Here is a 20,389-nt window from a genome sequence, read left to right as displayed (position 1 = left end):
CATGAAGACCTTTGAGGGGCAGGTCCTAAAACAACTAATACCCCTGGTTTCAGAACATCTGGATACTCTACAAGTTGCCTATCAGACAGGTATGGAGGATGCTAGACCCCACTCCCACCTGGAGAAAGCCTGTACCACAGTCAGGAGAATGTTCTTAGATATTTCCAGTGCCTTTAACACAATTCTGCCTCATTGACTGGAAAAAAGCTCAAGGCTCTGAGTCTTGACGCTCCTACAATCCCTTGGATCATGGACTACCTGACCAACAGACACCAGTTTGTAAGGATTGCATGTCAGAAATGGTGGTGTGCAATACTGGAGCACTTTATTGAACTGTCCTGTCTCCCTCTACACAACAGACTTCCAGTGCAATACCACTGCTTGACACCTACAGAAATATTCAGATGACTTGCCCATCATAGGCTGCATTAATAATGGAGATGAGTCAGAGTACAGGATGGTTGTGGAGGACTTTACCTTGTGGTGTACGGAGAAACACCTGAATATCAGCAAGACAAAAGAGCTGGTGGTGGACTTCTTGCATGCCAAGGTGCCTCCGAGACCAGTCCCCATTCTGGGGGAGGACACATAAATTATGCAGAGCCACAGGTACCTAAGGGGGCCTCATAAACAACACACTGGACTGGTCTGACAACATAGCGATGCTGTACAAGAAGGCCCAGAGCAGACTGTACTTCATAATGAGACGAGTCTCTGCCAGAGATGTTCTATCAATCCGTAGTAACCAGGGTATTGTTCTATGCTGCAGTCTCCTGGGGAAAAATGTCAGCTCAAATGATACACAATGCCTGAACAAACTTATCAGGGACGTCTCCTCCATCACAGGGATAACCCTGGACACACTGGAAGCTGTTATGGAAAAGAGGATGGTGGTAAAATTGAGTGCCATCATTAACAACCCCCACCAGGAGGTCCTCTTTTGGAGCATTTTAGCCATAGTTTCATTTCTCTACAGTGTGCTAAGAAATGCCTGCCGCTATCAGGTAATTCAATGGTTCCTCCCAACATACTCTTTAAAAATTCATTTTGAAATTTCTGCACAATATACATTTATTTATTGATTGGCTGTATTATTTGTCCTGTGAGTATGTAGCCTTGTTTTCTATGTTTCTGCTGCTATGTGCATCCAAATTTCCTCTTGGGATTAATAAAGTTTCTCTAATCTAATCTAAATGTAAACTTTGCAAGCTATTAAAACATATCTGGATGATGCTGTATATTAGGACAACTGAAATATTTTCTAATCTAGTGAGAAGGGTGGCCTAAAAAGTCTACTTTCTAATGTGTTATGTTGGAAACCAAAAACTACTTCTTTACAGAAGTGCTTGAAACAAATGACTATGTCATGGAGATGATGCAGACAGTCTGGGGTTTTAAAAGGTGTTTGGATGACACATTAGGAAATCTTGATATTCTAAAACCTACTTAAACCAATTGAAGATTACAAGGACAGTATTGGGGGCAAGGCAGAGACCAATCGTAAAAAGTGTGCCAGTCAATTGCAGTGTTCACTTCCACACACACTCACGCTCACATCAGGGCTAATTTAGACTTGTCCACCTGAAGGCCATGTCACATTAGGTGACTTTTCCAGCAATCATCATTTATTTACTTAACTTTAGCGAGTCACAAGCAGTTGGCAGTGTGCTCCCATGAGGCTAGTTGTGTAAAGTGACATATCCAGCGACTCACTCCAACTAGTTTGCGAGTCGGTCTGATGAAAATCAGACAGGTTTGATTTTGACTTTAGTCGCAAGGGTGGGCTCTGTGTGCCTGACAGCTAACAACCAATGGATGCTCATCTGAAAGTAACTGCATATAATGCAATGACGAGGAATAAGGAAGATGGATGTTTTAGCCTGGAAAACAGAAAAGAAGTTCATCTGTCTGATGTCTTGTGTTTTATCGGGCTGTCACAAAAAGGGGTGAGCATGGGTGCTGGAAGGTAGGGACTAAATGTGACAATTCGATTATTAAAACTGATGTGGTCTGGGAACAAGCTTGGCAAGTCTGACATTTGTAATTGTGTAATGCGACACTGACTTAACCCATAGAGCCTTGGGGAGAACATGCAAACTCTAGACAGGCAACACTGGATGAAAAACAGAGGGTACTTAACCATGTAGTTGATAGACTGAAGGCACCTCTCTAATTTGCAAAATCATAAACTGTGTACACCTTACAAAGGTACAATTATATTTCATAAATTTGTTGAATCACATCATAGGAGACACTGCATCGCTGCATCATACTAGCAATGCTCAAGTTTAACTGAGCTTTACAATGGAAAATATGTCAATCAGGACAAGACACTGTTTCATGATCACTCATGTTAACTGTACTGGCCTGAAAATAAAACTTAAGAGAAAACATTTAATATTGCACCAAACCTGTTCTGAATGAGAAAGTCGACAAGCGGCAGGGCACTCCGATCAGCCTGCTTCACTGCTAAATGTAGAGCTGTTTCACCAAGATCCTGAGGAGGCATAAACAGTTATAGTCCATTATTCATTAAATGTTTGTGAAATTCTCTTCTCCTTTATTGAACTAATTGGTCCTAAGTATTTGGCAGCAGTAAATTTGTCCTAAATATTTTAAGACAAAAGTTGTCCTAATTAGTAATTTGTCCTAAATATTTTAAGACAAAAGTTGTCGTAATCAGTAATTTGTCCTAAATATTTGGCAGCAGTAAATAACCCAAACCAGCTCTGTTTAAAAAGCTTCGACTATAAAGGAGAAAGACGCCAGCTCAAATCCCATCACTAATTGTCTGTGTGACCCTGAATGAGCCACTAGAAATCATACAAACAATTGTACTGCAATTTTAAAATTGCTTTGCATAAAAATCATAATATATTTGTTTACAACATAACAGACTTGAGAATTTTATGTTATATAATATTATGTTGCTATTGGGGAAGCATCCTCCAGTATCGCCTTCTACAATCCTGGTCCTTAGAGCAATGTTCATAATCACTAAGTGTTTCTTCCATGTAAATCCTTTAATTGTCTGTGCTTGAAAGCAAAAGTAAACTTCCAAGGCTATGTAAACCAAGTCATCATCTGTGTATTTCGGTATAAATAAAAGTGGATCATTTCTTTTAAACTAGTGGATCTTCAGAGATTTGCAGAAGACAACAAGAGACACAATGCGGATGTTTCATGTATTCACTTGCAGCATTATTCCACCTGATCTGGCTTGTGAAGGCACTACTAGAAGCACTGATAAATTTTGAGAAGTGCCAGGAGGATCTGTCGCTGCACATTCTGTTGCAGGCACAGGCAAGTTGGTTAAATGGCAGATCCACCAGTCTATCCACTTTTTTTTTTAAGAACTTTTAGAATTAAAGTCAGGGAAGTGAGTCCCAAAGCTGCCAGCAATTGAGATATGGCAGCTAGCTCACCTGTCCTAGAACAGGAAATGATCATTACCCCATGTGTGAAGTTAAAAAAAATCCAACTTCCTATTCAACCTGATATTTGAACGTGGCTGAATAGTGCAGCTGATAAATCTGAATAGTGTCTTGATACATCGTTGTTGGGACAAGGACTACTACAAACTTCTACTAAGCTACACCATGCTGTGTTTGACTCTGCATCACCTCTGAAACAATTAATACAAATCAGGAGGAATAATTAGTACTTTCAATAATTTACACCCAAGACTACTCCAGGATTTACTGAGTCATGTTCAGAGAAGAAGAAAGTGCTCATTTTCAAACATGACTCAAGAGTCCAAGACAGGTTCAATTAGGCATCACCGACTTTGCCCAGTTCAACTATATATGGAGGAATTCATGCAATAAAACCATACTGAAACTAAACTGGACAATAAACTGCATATAAACAATATGTATACTTGCCTGCCCCTCTGGTATTGAAACAGGTGCTGCCAGGGTCACCCCTTCTGCATAGATTTGCAGCAACATATTTATATCTTGACTTCTTACTGTGTTGTAAAGGCGATATATATCATCACTATTGTTCTTCCGGATATATCTTCGATCAACGTACTTGGCGACAATATACTCCTTCCTGGCATTCCTGTTGGGAAATACACAGCAAAACAGTTTTAAAGTAGTTGGGCAGATTTGAAAAATGTTATGTTCTAGAATACATATGTGACTAATGGGGAAGTATCTCCTAGTAAGATCAACCTTGGCAAGAGCAAGGGATTGGAAGGAACTGTTTTACGTGAAGTATCATGCACGTGGACTTGGTCAATAGGAACTGCCCTTTAGTTACTTCAGTGATATCAAATTGGCTTCACCAGTGGCCATGTCACTTCAACTTAAACATAATTCTTTTTTTTGTAAAAACTTGATTGCTATGTATTGATTTTAATAAAATTAATAAATAAAAAAAAAAAAAAAACAAAAAACAAAAAAACTTAAACAGCCTGCGAGACTGCTTGAGGAATGAACATGAACGTACTAGAGACTGAAGGGGGGTTCATTGTTTTGACATAGTGGACTTCACACATGTTTTATTTTGGCTACTATCCTCTGTTACTGCTCTGAATTGTAACTTATACATTTGTAGTGTTATGGAAATTTCCCAAGAGAATGCTCAGGTATACAAGCATGTACTTTAAGTCAGTATTTGTCAACCTATTTGTCTTTGTGACCCAGTTTTACACTACTTCACAATCCAGTGAATTTACAGTGTGTTATTTTACTCTAATTACTTCAAAGAGTGGTTGGGGGGCAGTGCATAAGGTGCCAGTGAAGCATCAAGGGCATACTTTGACCCACCTTTACTGAAGGTGCTCACCCACTGAATAAGCTTTTTTTTTTCTTCTTTTTTTTTTTAAATAGCTGGGGACCCATTCTTACAGGCTTACAGAAACCCATGGTTTGAGAACCACTGATCTAGGTTACAGTGTGTACTAGAACAATCAGAAACCCTCCGTCTTGCTTTCCTCAACAAGATTTTAGTTTTTTTGACCCCTCAATAAGAGACAAAATAAGATAAATGCAGTGCCTCCATAGACAGGAAGCTAGATGCATAAGCGTTGGGTGATAAAAAGAGCAGGAGTTATCAGGGATATGGAAATGGAGAAATGTGATTTAACTTTATAAGAGGCGAGGAGAAGCTGCTCAAGATGCTGGCTTCTTTAAACATCATTACTGAGAGACACTTACACAGCAACAGTAAAACAGACTTCAACCATCTGGAAGACTGACCAACAAGCACTGCCAGGTTGTATGGCGTAGGTTATCACTTCTTCATTTGCCTTAGTATGTAAGATTACAGAGCATTGATATTCTAAACATTATATTTGTAAATTGAACTAATTGCTTGCTTCTCTAGCTTGCATGCCTCTTTACTCTACAATTAAGGACTAAGAGCATAAGTTAGATCAGTAAGTGAGGAGGATACTCAGGCTGTGTAAGAATCGATACCACAATCTAGAATAAAGTACAGGCTACATACCCAAGTGCTGTCAAAAGTCAGAGTGAAAAAGATTTAGTCATATAGGTGGGTTTGCTTAAAAAATAATCTGTATTATAGATAATGGGTTTATATATTAAGGAAAGATGCCCCCAAAAGCCTTTCCACAATAAAACAAAGACAAATAAGCTCTATGGATGTTCATCAAAAAAAAAAAAGAAAACACACACAGCAATGTGTCTATGCACTGACCAACAGGGGACTTGACACATACTCACATGTCACTCTTTGGAATAGGCTTTGTAAAGTCATTTGACAGGGTGGCCTCCATAATGTCGTTAAATCTTGCATTGCCAATACTAAAAGCAAGCTGAAAAAGAATGTGAGATTAGCCCAATATCTTACTTCTTAGAATGCATGAAGTCAGCTATACTGGCAAATCTTCCAGACTGCGTCTCTCTGAAATAACTCTGAGATACACTGATGCAAATGAGCAAAAATAACACAACATAATTTATCTCGAATGAAGAATGAACAGATTTGTCAAATAAAAAAAAAATAAAATCACACATTAGCCTAGGTTTGGACAATAAAGGAATGTTAAAATGAGAGTACAAAATGATTTGACCTACAAGCAATTCAGAAGTGCTGAGGACATCAAGTGTAAGAGACTGTATCCTGGAGTAGTGAACGCCAAGCTCTCGGTGAATACCTGAACATTCTATACACGTCAGAATGCCAAGGTTGGTAGAGAGCCAAGTTGGATCTAAAAAAAACAAGAGACAAAGACATAAAGCGTCCTTAGGTTTTTAGTGCAATTGTCAGATTGAAACTATGCAGTCAATATAGGCTTGCCTGCATTCTTCCTCGGCTGTCTTGAGCTTGTGACATCGGGCGGATTTTGTAAACTCCAAGACAATTTTTGAGGCTATGAAGAAGCCTCAAAAGTTTCATGTGGCTTCATCCACCCATCACAATATTTAACTAGACTACAAGATTATGTTCATTGACTTGGATATTTTCTTGTTTTCATCCCCTGACTTGTAATTTTTTAAATCTCCTTTTCATGGAGTTGCTCTGGGTGTTCTTTTGTCTTCATTGTGTAGTTTAGGTCACCGTGCTGACTCACCATAAGCTGGACCTTCCACATGCAGGAGCATTTATTCTACAATCAACTGAAACCCCAGACAGGTAACCTCCACTGAACTAATTCTGTGACATGTAAAGCCAATGGGCTGTCCCAGTGATGATTTAGATGTGTCATATTAAAGCGAGAGAATACTGTAGGACAAAATGGGCATTGCCCATTCTACTAGGCTTTAGTGTCACCCTACTCCTGTTAAGAAAACAGATTCAACAGGGATACAGGCTTCCAGCTATGCCTTTCCCTACCTGCATTCCAAGCTAAGCGACTGAACTCCAGCTTGTTCCAGGATATTCCTGGACTTCATCTGGTAACAAAGGTGAAATCTCTCCAGAGGCCCCTCTGCAGACTTCTTGAGCCAGAAGGCACAAAATGGAGCTATAATTCAAGGAATGTCAACTCTGATGGATAGAAAAGCTCACCTATGAGGACACACTCATTTTGCAACTGAAGTGACTTTAATCCAATCAGGAAAAGTCATACATTCTATTAAAACTAGTTATACTTGTCCAATCTGAGGAATGTGGGAAATATTCTCTCTCTCTCTCAGGTGGCTCTTCCAAGGGAAAGCAGACAAAACACTCAGGGATTTCCTAGGGCACTCCTGAGCACACTCTCCAAAACTGATGGGAAATCTCTGAAACAACTAGCACTTTCAGAAACTAAGATAAGATGAGCCGCTCTCTCTCTCTCTCTTTCGATGATTTGCTTATCTTTATGGACCCAAAAGCTGAAATCCAGTTAGCCAAGCCAAAGTTGTGGGCCAATGTGGGCTGAAAAGGCTGAGAAGCAGGCAACAACTTCAAAAAGGGAACTTCAGCATCTAAACTCTTGTGCCAGAAAGAGTTGCAGACAAAACAGAAATGGGATTAGCAGAAAGGAACAATGCATTACCACAATTAAGGGATCATGCAGCAATAAAAGGGTAAACTCCAAGTCAAGAAGAATCCTTCACTTTAACCCAGAGCAGCAGCAAAGCAACACCTCCTCACAACCAGACATCATCTTTAAAGACTTGGTATCGTAAAACTATTCATCTGTGCCAAGATAAATTAGAACTCTAAAGAGCAAGTAGACAGCCAGGCTCTCTATGTTATATGTTTGTATGTCTAGTCTGTCCACTTCCTGTCTTGTATGTCAACATATAAATGAAGTTATTATATCTCTATAATCCTTGTATTTAACAATAAATTGTATTATTCTGTTTCTTAAAACCAGTCTGCCTAAGTTACCTTGATATAAGTTTAAACGTTGGAGTCCCCCTCCTACAACAGAGAAATGTAAGGTAAAGAAAGTAGAAGCCTTGTCGAAATATTGGATTAATTACAGGTATCAGCAAAGGCAAAACTTGTAATTAATTAAACAAGGTAAAATTCATCTGTTCATTTTCAACATTTATTGGCATCCCCCGGGTGGATGTCACATTGATCATTATTCCTGAATTCAGTACTTATGCAATAGATTATTTTGTGTTTCATATACTGTACTGTATATATTTTATTTAGACCACTTACAGAGATCTGTTTTCACATTGACGTTGAGTATTTTTCTGTTGATCAAAAAGCTAAATTAAATCCAATGTAATTCAATACTGTATACCAAAATGTTTAAACTTCCAAGGGAGTGAATACTTTTTATAGATAGATAGATAGATAGATAGATAGATAGATAGATAGATAGATAGATAGATAGATAGATAGATAGATAGATAGATAGATAGATGTGAAATGCACTCTATAAAAGATAGATAGATAGATAGATAGATAGATAGATAGATAGATAGATAGATAGATAGATAGATAGATAGATAGATAGATAGATAGCATTATAACAGAAGTTTCAGATTCAACAACTTACCACAGATGGAAAGACAGTCTATTGCATGTCCCAGTAACATGGCCACATGGCCGATTAATCTAGTATATGACTTTAGACATGGGCACAAAGCGGGCTTGCCAGCTCACCACAATGCTGAAATTCAAACATAGGCCAATGGATTTTAGAGGCAGCAGTGCTAACCACTGTGCCACCATGCTGTCCTAATAAAGCAACTAAATTAACTAATCATTGCAATATGGAGATGTTATCAAAATCTTTCCTTATTGAACTTTTCTGGTATAATCACATCTTACACTTACACATGTTAAGTGCTATGATCTTTCACTCAAATACAGTACAAAATGGTTTGTGGGAAAATACAATAAAGTCATATTTACCTGGAGCTGAACAGTCACAGCACACTTCGTTGCCTGGCATCTGCCGGACCTCCACAATGACCGAGCGAGTAAGCTCCTTTATGCTCTGGTCTTGGTCCTGGCCTTGGTCCCCCTTGAAAGCGGCATTGAGGGCTTCTTCTTTACTGTTCTGCAACACTGACATCCAGCTGTCAGGAAAGTAAAGCTTCATTTAAATTACGATTCGTAGCTCTTGTACTGCTGCAGAGGATTGGCAGCAATCCAACATGACTGAATAAGAGAAGTGTATATAATGCACACAGAAGTCTACCTAATCAGAGATATTGAAGCAAAACACAATCAGCCATGCCTTCTTTTCTTTAAGTATTTTGCGAACTATGATAAGATGTCCCAAGTCCTAATTAGGGACTGAAAACTGAAATAACTTGAATTACAAAATTGGGACATATTCATCATGTCCCCTATGTAAAAAATGGGGTGTGCATTAAAATGTTCATCCATCTATCCATTATCCAGCCCACTATAACCTAACTATAGGGTCACGGGGGTCTGCTGGAGCCAATCCCAGCCAACACAGGGCGCAAGGCAGGAAATAAACCCCGGGCAGGGTGCCAGCCCACCACAGGGCACAAACACACCAAGCACACACTAAGGACAATTTAGAATCACCAATGCACTTAACCGGCATGTCTTTGGACTGTGGGAGGAAACCGGAGTACCCAGAGGAAACCCACGCAGACACAGGGAGAACATGCAAACTCCACGCAGGGAGGACTGGGAAGTGAACCCGGGTCTCCTCACTGCGAGGCCCCGCATTAAAATGTCTCATACAGTATTCAATCTGAAAAATTACCATAATACTTAGAACATCTGGTTTGATTTATGAAACCTAAACTCATTCCTGAAAAATGAGGTGCAATATGGAGCCCAACTGTGAACAGGGCATCAGCATGTCATCGGGCACCCTCATCTACATGCCTGTGCTTGCTTATACTGAGATGTCTACAGTATGTCTAACATCTACCTCTTATTTCCACCTTTCGTTGTAATCGTTTTCTTGTATATTTTTAGTTTCATCATATTTATTTGTTCATTCACTTATTGTCTAAATACACTTATTCTGACAGACTGTTGCCTATCCTGAACGGGACCCCCATTTATTGCAGGGCTCATTCATCTGGTAACAATTAAGAGTTACCAATCAACCTGACCTAGATGTTTTTGTCCTTGCTTGGGTGCCATTATATTTATTTTGGCTGACACTACTGAATGCATATGGAAGAAGCTCTGCTGCAAGCCTACACTAAGGTACATAACATATATAAAATTCTAATCTCAGGCACATTTTCATATCTGAGCCCCACAAGACACTAATTAGCTCAATGTATATAAAAGCTAAATAATTATAGGATTGCACTCAGTGTGTTTACATGTACACAAATAATTTTGTGAATAACCCAGTTAAGGCAGAAACCTGGTATCTTAATAATTCACATTTATATATGCAAGTAATCTCCTGAAGTCCTCCTTTGGCAAAACGCTTTGACGTCATTAAAAAAAAGAGTTAAATGTCATCATTGGTCACAGTTAATTCAAAAATAAGCATGATGTCTGTGATCATTTTCATATGTTATATAAACATGTTTATTCAAATTGACTTTATTTATAGGTTTTGTTACTGGATTGCACACTTCAGCACACTCATTTCTGATTGGCTGTGCCATTGAGTCCCACAAAGGACCACCATATAGGAACGTGTGCTTCTTGCTTTACACCCAGTCCTGCTGGAATAATAATAATGCAGGAATTTTTACTTCAATGAGATAAGTATTGTGTTGGGTTACTCATTATTTTAAAATGCATTCGGATTACGTGAAGCATGTTACTTTTAACATGTTACCCTAACACATGTTACTCCCACACACTATGCGACTCTTCATTTCCACCTGGGGGGTAAACGTTAACATTATACAATGTTGTTGTCTGTTATACTTGCATCTTTATCACTCTTTAATTTTTTTTTTTTTTTTGCTGCAGTATGTGAATTTCCCCTTGGGATTAACAAAGTATCTATCTATCTATCTATCTATCTATCTATCTATTATATAGTGCCTTTCAAATCTATCTATCTATCTATCTATCTATCATATAGTGACTTTCAAATCTATCTATCTATCTATTATATAGTGACTTTCAAATCTATCTATCTATCTATTTATTATATAGTGCCTTTCAAATCTATCTATCTATCATATAGTGCCTTTCAAATCTATCTATCTATCTATCTATCTATTATATAGTGACTTTCAAATCTATCTATCTATCTATTTATTATATAGTGACTTTCAAATCTATCTATTATATAATGCCTTTCAAATCTATCTATCTATCATATAGTGACTTTCAAATCTATCTATCTATCTATTATATAGTGCCTTTCAAATCTATCTATTATATAGTGCCTTTCAAATCTATCTATCTAGCTATCTATCGCTGACAAGATCGTGCTGCTGAATTAGGCATAGTATGCTCAGCTCATCAACATAAATGTATCGATTTCTAAATGATTGAGAAAAAATTATTTCAGCCAGGAGAAGGAATAATGTAATTGTCTGAACATTTGCTTCTGATAATGTATTTTGTAGACACTTCTACCCGTGCAGGCTGACAGAGTGTAATAGAAATGCACAGGCTACAAAATCCGAAACAGTAACTTGGCACATATTTGCAGAGAAATCTACCTCTGTTGATCAGGTTCCTACCCTGATTTCTCTACCCAGAATAACGGTTTACATTGCATTTTAAAAATCAGGTTTCTGTAAATAATTGGGTTATTGAAATGCAAATGTGCCAATAGTCAGTCATTAAACTGAAAACAAGCTGTCAAAAAAGGATGAAAACAGAATTGTCGCTGCTTATGAACAGCCAGAATAAGAGCTCACATAACAGACCATCCAGTCCTTTATCAAGAAATGTTTAACACATGAATATCATCTCAGAAGCAGAAAATATAAACTCTCCTGTTAAGATTCAACTATTATGAAAGAACAAAAGTTGTATGCATTGCCAATGAAAATAAATATGGGTGTGTATTGGAAAAAATCCAATCTGCTCAGCAGATCTATCCCAGGACAATGGTTAGCTGTCTCATTACACATCTTGATGAGGCATCCTGTCTCCACCCAAGCAAAAATGCCTACAGAGCTCACTGACTAGTGACCTTCTGGAATGATCTGATTTAGTAATAAATACTGTGATTTAGCACCATATTCTTACATGCTGAACAAACAGCACGACTACTTGTTTTCTAGTTTCTTCAGTGTCAGTCCAATAAATACATAAAGAGATACAAAAAGTCCTCATTGCATAGATGGATGTATTTAAAAAAAAATACAATTCACTTAGCCAAGTAGTCATACAGATTAAAGTATTTAGTTATAAAGACTATAAAAATTGGACCTGCTCTTTTTATACCTCCAATAAAAAGCCAACTTCCACTTTTTTAATTAGACTGCATGGTCTACTTTTCTAGTCTGTAAACCTGAGTTTTCCATTTCAAGTTATAAGGAGTTTGAAAAGAATGGGCCAACCCTATCTGAGACACCAGTTTATTGTTGGACATGTCACACCACCACATGCAGATTCCTATTGGGAAAATTATGACTTAGAAAAAATAAAATGCCCCATGCAGACACACAGAGAAGTGTAAACTCCACAAAAAATGGTTTAGAAATCTGGAACTGTACAAACAAAGCACCAACTACAGTGCCGTCATGTTACTCAACTTAGAGAAGGAAGGATGAAAAAGGTGGAGTGTACTATTGTAATGTCTCAATGTTTATTTATTTAACAAAATAAGGGTCATCTGCTTTGGAGATTAGGTATACAGTATAGTGTATATAGCGTATTATAGTGCTGTAATAGCCTCTTATACTCAGGTACCTCCAACAGGCTGGCATCCCTCAGTCCTGACTGAACTGCACTACATTTAATGTACTCAGTGCCATTTGAATGGCTACCACAGAAGGATACTCCAGACAATGTGGCATTAAACTTTGGCTCCAAATGTTTGCAAACTTAAATAAAATGACTTACATAGATCTGAATATTTACAACTCTCACAGACAAAACTAAATATTTAGTAAGGTTACCAGAAGTTCTTTTGTAAAGATTAAATCTGAAAATAGAGAATTTCTGCTTACACCAAGCACTCTTGTTCGTCCTCTGCCTGGAAGTGATAAGTTCTGTTATCTGCAAAACAAACAGCAAAAGTTAAAATGACATTGAAAGTAAGATTCTATGTAGAGGAAAATTAAACACATTAGGATGGAATTTATAAAGCTACTTTTAAGGAACAGACCGATCTCACAAACATTCTCAGTAAGCCAACAGAAAGAGGCACACAACAAGAAGCTAAAACACTATTTCCCTGTTTAGCTAAAAAGATTAAATTTAGCAAGATGGTACAGTAGGTAGGTAGTAGGTCTCCACTAAGAAATGATATTTCAATAGATCAACATTTAAGCTTAAAAAAATCAAATACAATGGACAAACTAAATACCACTAAAAATATCAAAATGGCCTTGACAGATTTCACTGGAGTTTGGTGACATTGCACAAAAAAGGAAATTAGCCAACACAAGTTTTTAAATCTGTTAATATTTGTCGTAAATAACACTCTGTTGAGTGGGATATTCTAATATATCACGTCCATGTTTTACCACAGCACTGACTTGCCAGCTGCAAAAGCAAAGTGAAAGGTACAAAGTTTGAAGAAGCTTGAAGAAGACTTATTTAGCAAGTAGGCTACTTGCCAAGTGGTGTGGCTGTAAGCATAGTCAATTTTGTACAACTAATTCAGTAAGAAAGGTATTTAGTATGGATTGTGCCAAACCGACCAAAGATCTTATATGCAACCTTCTGCAAATGCCAAAGTGAGGGCTACAATTCCTATTAGCCAGTGTGCTGGTCTAGATGACTTCATCAGTGTTCACAAAGTTTACAAAAGAGCACAGATAAAAGTGTCATGGCATTAAAGGTAACAACTGCTACTTTTTTTTTTTTTAAAAAAACCACAATGGGATAAGAATTTCATTGTCTCACTGGATTGCAGTGTTTATCTTAGACCAGTGTTTCTCAACCTTTATGGCCTCGGGACCCGGGTTTGCCTGTTTAAGTTTCTTTGATGAAACCACAGACACCATTTAAAGAAAGAATCAAGTGTGATTAAAAACTGGGAAAACTATTGTGCAGCATTGTCGATCACTTCGGTGGTCGGGGGGACAAGTAACATTCGACAATGAAAATGAGATTAACTGATTACCAGTACATTACATTGTTTTTATCAGTGCGGAGCCTTGCATTTTTGAAAAAGCCAGCACTGCTTGTTATCTGTATATCATGATTAAGCTCACAATACCAAAGAATGATCAGTGTTAAGTGTTTTTTAAAGAGTAAAATCAAAAAAAAAAAAAAAAGAAATAAAGCAAATTAAGCAATGGAGCGAAGCCATGATTGAACAGAATAAAGCCTCATTTTTTTCTATAGCTAATGGAGTTGCTGTTTTTCAGAATGTGATAAGAAGAAAACAGTGCTTTTGAATGAGTAAAAGTAATTAGTAACTTTTGATTTTTTTTGCAGGTATACATTTATTCAAATCAACTGTATACAGACCCACTGCTCACTAATGGAGAATCAGAAGTTTTAGAAGTGTTTAGCTTTGAATGAATCAACTTTAACTCATCTTTGTAACATTACTGAAAATCGCTTTAATATGGAGTTTTGCTGTAGTCTCTTTCATAACAGCACCACCAAGGACTGTAATGTGGCAGGTTCAATAGTAAGCAGCACAAACGAACTAATTTAGTCCATCCATCCATTCTCTTCCGCTTATCCGAGGTCGGGTCGCGGGGGCAGCAGCTTAAGCAGAGAGGCCCAGACTTCCCTCCCCGCCACTTCTTCCAGCTCTTCCGGAGAATCCCAAAGCGTTCCCAGGCCAGCCGGGAGACATAGTCCCTCCAGCGTGTCCTGGGTCTTCCCCGGGTCCTCCTCCCGGTTGGACGTGCCCGGAACACTTCACCAGGGAGGCGTCCAGGAGGCATCCTGATCAGATGCCCGAGCCACCTCATCTGACTCCTCTCGATGCGGAGGAGCAGCGGCTCTACTCTGAGCCCCTCCCGGATGACTGAGCTTCTCACCCTATCTTTAAGGGAAAGCCCAGACACCCTGCGGAGGAAACTCATTTCAGCCGCTTGTATTCGCGATCTCGTTCTTTCGGTCACTACCCATAGCTCATGACCATAGGTGAGGGTAGGAGCGTAGATCGACTGGTAAATTGAGAGCTTTGCCTTACGGCTCAGCTCCTTTTTCACCACGACAGACCGATGCAGAGCCCGCATCACTGCGGATGCCGCACCGATCCGCCTGTCGATCTCACGCTCCATTCTTCCCTCACTCGTGAACAAGACCCCGAGATACTTGAACTCCTCCACTTGGGGCAGGATCTCTCCCCCAACCCTGAGAGGGCACTCCACCCTTTTCCGGCTGAGGACCATGCTCTCGGATTTGGAGGTGCTGATTCTCATCCCAGCCGCGTCACACTCAGCTGCGAACCGATCCAGAGAGAGCTGAAGATCACGGCCTGATGAAGCAATCAGGACAACATCATCTGCAAAAAGCAGTGACCCAATCCTGAGTCCACCAAACCGGACCCTTCAACACCTTGGCTGCGCTAGAAATTCTGTCCATAAAAGTTATGAACAGAATCGGTGACAAAGGGCAGCCCTGGCGGAGTCCAACTCTCACTGGAAACGGGTTCGACTTACTGCCGGCAATGCGGACCAAGCTCTGACACCGGTTGTACAGAGACTAATTTAGTCTCTGGTAGTAAAAAAAAAATTAAAAAAAAATAAAAATACTGCATGCAGAAAAATAGTTAGTTCCATAGTACTTCTAATACATACGATTAACCAATGGCCCATTGACTTAAAGCATATATATAAACACACACACACACATAAATAAATACATATATATATATATATATACACATTTATATATTTATATATATATATATATATATATACATATACTGTACATATATATACATATACTGTACACATATATATATATATATATATATATATATATATATATATACACACACACACACACACACACACACATATATATATATATATATATATACATACATCCATTTTCCAACCCACTGAATCCGAACACAGGGTCATGGGGGTCTGCTGCAGCCAATCTCAGCCAACACAGGGCACAAGGCAGGAACCAATCCTTATACATATACATTGTGAAGGACAGCCGGGTCCCATGCCCGGCAGGGACACCCCTGCTACTTATGTTCCGGGGAGCCGCCATGGGAAGTCCAATACCTCCCCCAGGACGCTTGGTGGCAGCCTCCCTGGCCGACGGTGACTCCCCAACCGCCCGTAGGGCTCCATGGGAGATGGAGACCTCCACAGCTTGGTTGGGGCCCGGCGTGGCCGCTAGGGGGAGCTGCCTGCTTCCCACAGCCCGGCTGGACGAGCTTTCAGCCCCACCCGGAAGTGTAATTAGGACCAGGTGGTTAATCACCTGGAACGCTTCCGGGTGGGCTATAAAAGGGCCCAGCCACCACCACTCAAGAGCCAGAGTTGGGAGGAAGGAGACGAAGCTTGCCTGGGAGGAGTGGTGGAGAATTGTGGTTTGTGTTGTGCTTTGTTTGGTGCTTTGGGACTGTGTTTGGGCTGTGTGGCACGGGGAAGACGTGTCACACAGCTGAAGAAAAATAAAAGCCTGTGTGTTTTGTACAAGTTGCCTCTGCGTGGTCTGTGCCGGGTCGGGCTATATAGCCTTTTACAATATATATATATATATATATATATATATATATATATATATATATATATATATATATATATATATATATATATATATATATACATATATATATATATATATATATATATATATATATATATATACATACATATATATATATATACATACATATATATATATATATATATATATATATATATATATATATATATATATATACATATATACATATATATATATATATATATATATATATATATATATATATATATATATATATATATATACTAGCAGGGGTACTCAGTGCTGCCTGGGGTAGAATAAAGTGCAGGTGCAATCACCTGGAATCCCTGGAATTTTATTTTGCTTCTGATTTTTTTTTCCTTTTGTGGAACTCTGTTTAGCAGCTACAACTAAACATGGAGCTGCCCCTGGAGGCATTTTTCACAGTTGGTAAAGGTATGCAAAGTAATGTTCCCTGAGGGGGAAAAAAAATCATCTGAAATAACATTCTGTTTGCTATGGGGAACAGCACACTAAGAATTCAGCTACTAAAAGCAATAGAAGATAAAAATATATTACTTTTCATCACACATTACAATAAAACAGAACTACAGCACTGTTAGCGTCAGGGATGAGCACATGCAGTTGAGAAACTGAATAATCGGCCACTAGAGCAGTGATCCTCAACATGAACTCCACTTAGCAACTGTGTTTCAACACCACACAATACTTGACTTAAAATGTCCCCAAGAGTGAAACATTACAAGCTGATGCAACAGCAAGCAGCAGCTATATTCAAGTAGGCCTGTCTTAAAGCAGACTTGTTCATGAATTCAATTCAATTTACTTTTGTATAGCGCTTTTCACTGACAACAGGCTAAGAGCACATATTCATAGCTACAATTTACTATTGTTCGAAGCTTGGCATATTAAGGGGTATATTGTTAAATTTTTACTCAGCCATCACTGAGAATATTGTGACCTCATCCATCACCATTTGATTTCCTTCTGCCTCCTCTCTTTTTAAGACTCGGTTGCAGCGGATGATTTGTTCAGCTGAGAAAATCATTGGTTGTTGTTTGCCAGAGTGAAAAAGAAAGCAGGAAAGATTGCAGCTGACTCCATCCACCCCAGCAGCCATCTGTACATTAAATTGCCATCACAGAGGAGGCACAGGTCTGTTGCAACCCAAATTACACGCCATCTCTGCAGCTTCTTTCCTCAGATTATTCAGATCCTAAATAAACTTACATAGAGTCACTTCAAACTGTTTTTGCAACATATAACTGATAGCAATGCTGTTTTTCTATTCGTAAACACTTTGTTCTTGATCAACTTGTACTATCTAAGCTCTATTTTATTTGGGATAGTTTTTCTATTTACTTGATTTAACTATTGAAGATTGCAGTTGTTTTGTTCAAGAAATTGTTGTACTGTATTTGTATAGCGGTTTGCACAGTGTAAGGTTCATGGTGGGTTGAAATTGTGTTGTCTTGAGTTGGATATGTACTGTATCTCATGTTTTGCACCTAACCAAAGTCAATTCTGCTGTTTCACAGGCTAGCAATAAAGTGATTCTGAATCTGACAAAAAACGAGAACATCAAAAGTCTGCATGAAGCTGAGATCTCTCTGCTGTAACAATATCAACAACAGGGATAGATGCAGGATTTAACCAGAAAACCATCCAGCCATCCATTATCTAACCCGCTATATCCTAACTACAGGGTCATGGGCGTCTGCTGAAGCCAATGCCAGCCAACACAGGCCACAAGGCAGGAAACAAACCCCAGGCAGGGCACCAGCCCACCGCAGACCAGAAAACCAGGCATTGTGAATTTGGCTGCTTACTCTCTCCACCATGCTAGAAGACTGAGAACAATGCATGATCCACTGCTGTTTAAGTCCTTCTTACTGCTATCCCCCCCCTATTTCTGACTTATTACCAGAGACAGGTGTATCGAGCACTCTTTATTACATCCAGAGCTCATGGGAGTTGCAGTAACCTCAGCCTGCTGCTCCCAGTATTTTTTGAGTGTATGTCCTGATGACTGTTCCAATACTCTGATATGTATGTGCTTCGTCAGTCCCAACAGAGCTCAATTTGAAAACAAGCCAGTGGATGCAGTGGTGTATTTATGAAACAATGTTTCGATTTGGGGTACCGCTGCTACCTCACAGTAAGAAGACCATGATTCGCGTCCTTGGTCCTCCCTGCATGGAGTCTGCATGTTCTCCACATGTCTGCATGGGTTTCCTCCGGGTACTCCGGTTTCCTCCTACAGTCCAAAGACAAACGTTATGTGAACTGGTGACCCTAAATTAGCCCTAGTGTGTGACTGGGGTGTATGTGTGTGTGTGTGTGTGTTCACTGTGTGATGGACTGGCATCCTGTGCAGGGTTTGTTCCTGCCTTGTGTGCTGTGCTAGCTGGGACAGGCTCCAGCGGACGCCTGTAAACCTGTTCAGGACTAAGCAGGTCAGAAAATGACTGAGTGACTAATACGATTCGCCTCGCTTATTCGAGGGTGCAACTCACTAAATTAAGTGTGTGGGTGCAAAATACTTAACCTGCGGCCCCAGCCGTTTTCCACATTCAGTGATATCTGTTGTGTACCAAAAACTTTCACCTTGATATCGTTACACAGGCAGTGAATAAAGATTCTGCCAAAGGGCAATCAGTCTGGCATGTTACACCTTAGCTCCAGTTTTTCAATCAGATTTGAATCGCTTCTTTTGTCGTAAAGACATTTTAATTTGCCTTTGTGGTTCATTCTAGTCATGTGTCCAGTAATGGTATAGAATAAATGATACAAGGCAACATTTTGCATCGTCAGTATTCAGTACTGAGAAAACTAATAAAACAACATTTTTTATCATGCCTAATCACAGCACAGTACTGATTACACTGTCTCCTGTAGTATTCTTTTCTTCTTTACATTAAATGCATGTTGTACTTTGCTCAATAGGGACAAAAAAAAGCTGTTCCTGGGTCGAGAATTTTCAGCTGCACTGTTTATTTAATCAAAGTTATTAAGAATTGTAAATGGCATATTTACTTTAGCTATTCAAATTTTCAGATGGTGTATTAAGCAAATATGCCACTTCATCCAACTTTATCAGAAACAAAACTGGCTTGGTTATTAAATATGGGCAGAGTCACACATGTGAGCAGTGTTAGAGAAGCACCATCCTGACTCATCAGAGGTATGTCAATACAACCCCAGGATGAGAGATGGCGCTGTTGCTAACCATGCCATCTTCCTTTCCCTCCACAACTCCAAGGAAACACCCCATGAGGGCAACCAATTCTGCCTCTCCCAGTTGGAGTGTTATAAAACCTGGGCTTCCAGGAGAGGGGGTGCCTATCATCGGACTGAACTGTCCAAAGAACAGAGGCTCTATTCCAAACAAACAGCTCAATCTCACCTTCCAAGACTGTTTTCATTGCGCCTAACGCATGCTGTTTTGACCACACCATTGGGCGCCATTTTGGTTTCATTATGTTAATATTAAACAGGACAATCAGGTCGGTGACCCATATTTTCACATCACGGTGGGTTGTGTTATTCTTCCACTTGATAACATCTGTTACACTGTAGGTCTTCTTCTGGAAGCCATGAAATAATGAATACAGATGGAAAATTTAAGTGTTATATACAAGCATTTGTAGTACAAGTGTTAGCCATTACGGATGTACTGAGAATTCAAACAACATGACATCTTTTATTGGCTAACTAAAAACATTACAACACGCAAGCTTTCAAGGCAACTTGGGCATCA

At 39.1% G+C, this 20,389-nt stretch overlaps 1 protein-coding gene across 1 annotated transcript in view; it reads right to left on the bottom strand.

The window, feature by feature from the left end:
* LOC120517106 (arf-GAP with SH3 domain, ANK repeat and PH domain-containing protein 2-like) overlaps window positions 1-20,389 on the bottom strand; it is a 120,494-nt gene that overhangs the window by 30,584 nt on the left and 69,521 nt on the right. The window contains exons 13-18 of the mRNA XM_039739217.1: window positions 12,957-13,005; window positions 8,776-8,942; window positions 6,048-6,181; window positions 5,694-5,785; window positions 3,885-4,065; window positions 2,412-2,497 (exon numbers count right to left, since the gene is read on the bottom strand). Coding sequence (XP_039595151.1) covers window positions 2,412-2,497; window positions 3,885-4,065; window positions 5,694-5,785; window positions 6,048-6,181; window positions 8,776-8,942; window positions 12,957-13,005 — 709 coding nt within the window. The remainder of the gene's footprint in view (window positions 1-2,411; window positions 2,498-3,884; window positions 4,066-5,693; window positions 5,786-6,047; window positions 6,182-8,775; window positions 8,943-12,956; window positions 13,006-20,389) is intronic.

The sequence above is a fragment of the Polypterus senegalus genome, chromosome 17 (assembly GCF_016835505.1).
Source record: "Polypterus senegalus isolate Bchr_013 chromosome 17, ASM1683550v1, whole genome shotgun sequence".
Taxonomy (NCBI): domain Eukaryota; kingdom Metazoa; phylum Chordata; class Cladistia; order Polypteriformes; family Polypteridae; genus Polypterus; species Polypterus senegalus.
This window is presented reverse-complemented; position numbering and strand designations above follow the sequence as displayed.